Genomic DNA, 5,033 nt, shown 5'->3' with positions numbered 1-5,033 from the left:
AGTGAAAGTGAAAGTGACGTGACATGTGGCCAAGTATGGTGACCCATACTCTGAATTAGTGCTCTGCATTTATCCCATCCTAAGTGCACACACACAGCAGTGAACACACACACACCGTGAACACACACCCGGAGCAGTGGGCAGCCATTTTTTTGCTGCGGCGCCCGGGGAGCAGTTGGGGGTTCGGTGCCTTGCTCAAGGGCGCCTCAGTCGTGGTATTGAAGGTGGGAGAGAGTGCTGTACATTCACTCCCCCCACCTACAATCCCTGCCGGTACGAGACTCGAACCCGCAACCTTTGGGTTACGAGTCCGACTCTCTAACCATTAGGCCACGACTTCCCCTCGTTAAAGCATGCAAAGCATCCGGCCCGTGCACACTGGGCACATTTCTACATGTTGAATAGTATATACTGTGATAACAGCCTAGTTATCTACATTTTGAGTCTGTGTCAACTACTAAAAGATGCAGCATGAATCTGACAATACAGATATGGTGCTTTTGACTCTCTCAGTGGGACGTTGGACCGAGAAACACCGTCTCCAGCTGACCATCAGCCTGCTGAAGCTGCATGCATATGGAGGGTTATTTACATAAAGCAAACACAACATTTTTAAGGTGGGATCCTTCACCAAGACACCTAACCCTTTTGGCAATGACAAGTTGTTTAGTAGGTAACACTTTAGTATAGGGATCAATTCTCACTATCAACTAGTTGCTTATTAGCATGCCTATTAATACATATTGGCTGTTTATTAAAACTTATAAACAGTGTTGCCAAGTCTGTGGTTTTCCCGCAGAATTGGGCTACTTTAACACTGTTGCCGTGGGTTGTTTTTTATGTCCATGGGTTGAAGTGACCCCAATAACGTGATATTTATCCACTGGAAAGTAATTTTTACCAGGGGAACCCGCCAAAAAAAACCTTGTATTTTTTACCCCCCCCCCCGTAACGCAATTTTTAACGGGGGACCCCCTCGAAAAGTGATTGGGCTAGTTTTGAGCAGCAATTGGCTGGGTTTTGTTGTGAAAATTGGCAACCCTGCTTATAAAGCACATATTAATGCCTTACAGTGTGTTCACACCAGACGCGAATGTAATTATTCCTGCGAGTAGATTACATACACGAATGACGCGAATGACGAGAAATGCACGACGCGTTTGCCGCGAACGCACGATATTCGCCTCAATCGCGTCTTCCGCACAAGTTCAAAAATTTCAACTCAAGCAGAAAATTCGCATGACGCGTTCTCGCGCAAGCCAATCAGCGAAGAGTTTCTTGACACGTCCAGTTGAATCAGACAATAGAAGAGAGCATTATTGCAGCCGTCTGTTATTATATAGGTCTGGAGCATAGAAAACAATTAAAATCAGTTGTAGTGGTAGTTGTATTTTATTAGCATGGCTACAGATATGCTGCTATCAATAATAAAAATAATAGTAATATCAGTGTATATATACAGTAGTAAAATGTAACACACACATTAATACAGGATCCTAACGTTATTCATCCTCCTCTGGAAAAACATCCCGCGAGTAATCTAGAGCGAGTGACGCGATGCGCATATTCGCTTCGCGTCTGGTGTGAACACACCATTATTCTGCACGACCATATTCTACATCCCTAATTCTACCCAATACCTAAACTTAACAACTAGCATACTAGCTATTAATTAGCAGCATATTAGGAGTTTGTTGAGGCAAAAGTCATAGTTAATGGTTTGTTAATAGCAAGAATTGGACCTTAAAATAAAAGTGTGACCGTTTAGTAAAACAGTTAAGAAGTGCTCAAGGAGTGAAGCATAAACTCACCCATTGTAACCCTTGATGAGAATCTCAGATTACTACAGAGGACATAACCTGTAATAAGTGCACTGCATTGATGCATTCCCGCCATGTCGCAATTAGCATAATTACTAGATGACAACCCAGAAGTTTTACTCAAAGCCGTTCACGACCTCAGACCCAGAAATATGCATTACTATGACAACACTGTTAACACAAAAATGAATGTGTAATTTGAGTAATCAATAAACAAAACCACAATACAGCAAGTAACAGTGGCTATCCAAATGCCTTCATTATTGAACTTAGTCTAATAATGACATGTAGCTTATTGTTTTAGCTTATTTTGCCGGACTTTAGAGAATCTTTCAACTCTGTGCTCACTACATTATACTGCATTGTATGTCTTTCATTTATTAATTTTTTTTAGATAGACATTTAGCATGTTTGCTACAAACAACGTCTTGTTTATGTATTCCGTGGCGTGAGAAAGTGACATAAGCCAAAAATTGACGGTCAGACTGAAACCGATTTACAGAAATGCGATTTGAGTTTCAAAACACATACTGTATGAACGTAGCTTTAAATAGATTTGTAAAAATCAGATTTCACGTGATATTTTGCCATTCACACTTGCTAAATATGATCAGATTCCAATTGGATATGCATAAAAAAAAATCTGATTTGGACTTATGGTCTGAACAAGGCCCAAGTTGCAGCTGTCAGGTTATAAGTTGTGTCACAAGTTCTATGCAGAAGCGAATGTCAGAATCTCATAATTAACACACCTTTACTAATTGACAATATACTTACTTTTAAAAGAGTTAATAAGCATTTAAATTGCCTCCCTTTGGGTTAAAGCTGAAAAACCATAGAAACCAAAAGCATAAGTCCATAAACCACAGACTCCAAACAACTCCAGAATAATGACTGTGGTTTATGTTATGACATCACAACAGAGGTTGTGTTTTCAGCCCTGTCTCTTTCTGCAGGACAACTTCCCGAGTTAATCAGTATGGAGAGAGAGAGAGAGAGAGCACTTTAGTCCACATTAGAGAGGAGCAGAGAGGTACTTCAGCCTGACATCAACACACACGCGTGTGCAAACAACCCTCATCTTCCCATGACACAAGACAGAGTAAACAACTGCAGCTCTACAGTCAATATCATTTTAAACCATGAGCCAGAGATATGAAAGACATGCAAGATAAAACAAATTATGTATCAGATTAAGTAACAAATACCCAAAAGTAATTATTTCAATAACAGTGAAAATGCTGTGCACACTGACATTGACACTGTTCAGCTGTGCCATCGGTTTCTGTGGTGTAACATTATATATTTCATCTAAAGTCATTTTATAATTATTAAACTCAAGAGTTTTCCTGAGCTCATATCATTTGAGTGACTGTATGGAATACTTGTATGTATTTTTATTTGTCACATCAAATGAAATGCAAGAAACCTAATTTGATTAAAATGGTAAAACAAACTGGCAAGCGCATGCAACACCTAAAACGTATTTTTCCCCTCTTACTAATATTATAATGGTTACATAATACAGTACACATTGTAACCAAAAATATTTTTAAAAGATAAGTTAATTTTATCCCTTTGGAAAAAGAAGCACACTTTAGCATACTTTTTTTTTTTTTTTTAAGTATGAAGATAATATACTTAATGTAATAATATAGTTGCTCCTGATAGGCCTATCAACATGCTCACTGATTTATTTATTTTAGTGACCAGATACCTATTATATATATATATATATATATATATATACATATATAATACACTTCAACGCAAACTGAATTTAATGTTTCCAGACACTTTTTTGCATTCTATTTGTAATTAAATGTTATATAGTTTAAATACATTAATATAAAATACAATTATTTGAACATAAGCATGTTTTTTTTGACCCACTTAAGTAGAACTTAGGTGCATCTTTATATGTAATTTCATAATTACTTATTTTGTCTTTGAAATATATTTAAAGTGTACATTAAAATGTAAAATGTACTGCCAAGTATTTATGGTACACTAAAATATACTTTAATGTCATTGCAATTGAAACTTGTATGTCATGCATTTAAATATATTTCTACTTTTACATTTTCAATGATGAAGTTGCAATTTGGTACATTTAAAATATATTAACTTTAACTGTAAAATCAAATAACACATTACAGTTCAAATTAACATCTTTATACATGCTTTAGTATGTTAGTCAACACAGCAAAATCGGTGTACTTTAAAGAACAACTAATTATTATTAATACAATAATTTAAAATGTACTTTAAAGTAGAACTTTTAGTTTCACATTATTACAAAATACAATTTCACTTAAGTTTGTTAAACTGTCATGAACTTAAAGTACACTTAAGTGGCCTTTTCTAAAAAAAAAAAAAATTTTTTAATAAATATTCTGCTACACTTTATTTTAAGGTGTCCTTGTAACAATGTAATTAAGAACTGAGTAACATTAATTAACTACATGTACTATATGGTTAGGGTTAGGATTAGGGTTTGGCTTAGAAATACTTGCATGTAATTATGCATAATTTATTGTTATTATAATAGTAAGTACAAATATAACAAAATCAATATAAAGTGTTACCAAATACACTTTTAAGAGCTGAAGTACACTACAAGTTCACATTAAATTCAGTTGAGCACACTTCTTCACTTCAACAGATCGCATAGGTGAACCAGCTCAGTATATGTATACATCATATGTATAAAGCCTTTGTTGTGCCACAAACTTGCACTATGTACATTAGTTCTGCACTGACCAGGTCTAGAAGAGCGTCTGTGAAACCCACCTCCCACATGACAGCAGCAGCAGCATTTAGTGAGAATCCAGCCGCAGCAGGAGTGCACACCCTTATCACTCCTCATGACCGTTCAGAGATGCATGTCTCAACACAGAGAGATGTTGCTGGAGGACTGCACCCGCGCCAATGAGTAATTACTCTCATTCAGCCTGACTTTACAGAGAGAGAGAGAGGCGGAGCAATAGGACTCTCTCATGTTTCACTTTCAGACAAAGGCCACAGTCAGTTTGCTGGACGTGATAACATGAACCCATGACAATGTGTCCAGCTATAGTATGCTTACGGGGCACCACAGGGTTCGATACTCTCTCCGACTCTTTTCTCCCTTACTTCTCTGAACGCACTTTAAATGAGAAGCCAGTGAAAAAGGAAACACACATTCCCATGCAGATAACTTGAGCTGAACTT

General features: G+C 36.9%; 1 protein-coding gene across 1 annotated transcript in view; it reads right to left on the bottom strand.

Moving 5' to 3' along the window:
- Positions 1–4,790, bottom strand: part of LOC107742947 (kalirin-like) — a 48,689-nt gene extending 43,899 nt beyond the window's left edge. The window contains exon 1 of the mRNA XM_016556030.1: positions 4,584–4,790. Coding sequence (XP_016411516.1) covers positions 4,584–4,689 — 106 coding nt within the window. The 5' untranslated portion in view covers positions 4,690–4,790. The remainder of the gene's footprint in view (positions 1–4,583) is intronic.
- Positions 4,791–5,033: the final 243 nt, after the last annotated feature.

The sequence above is a fragment of the Sinocyclocheilus rhinocerous genome, unplaced genomic scaffold (genome assembly GCF_001515625.1).
Source record: "Sinocyclocheilus rhinocerous isolate Xijiao unplaced genomic scaffold, SAMN03320098_v1.1 scaffold45, whole genome shotgun sequence".
Taxonomy (NCBI): Eukaryota; Metazoa; Chordata; class Actinopteri; order Cypriniformes; family Cyprinidae; genus Sinocyclocheilus; species Sinocyclocheilus rhinocerous.
Note: the sequence above shows the minus strand (reverse complement) of the source record. Positions and strands in the feature narration are given on the sequence as shown.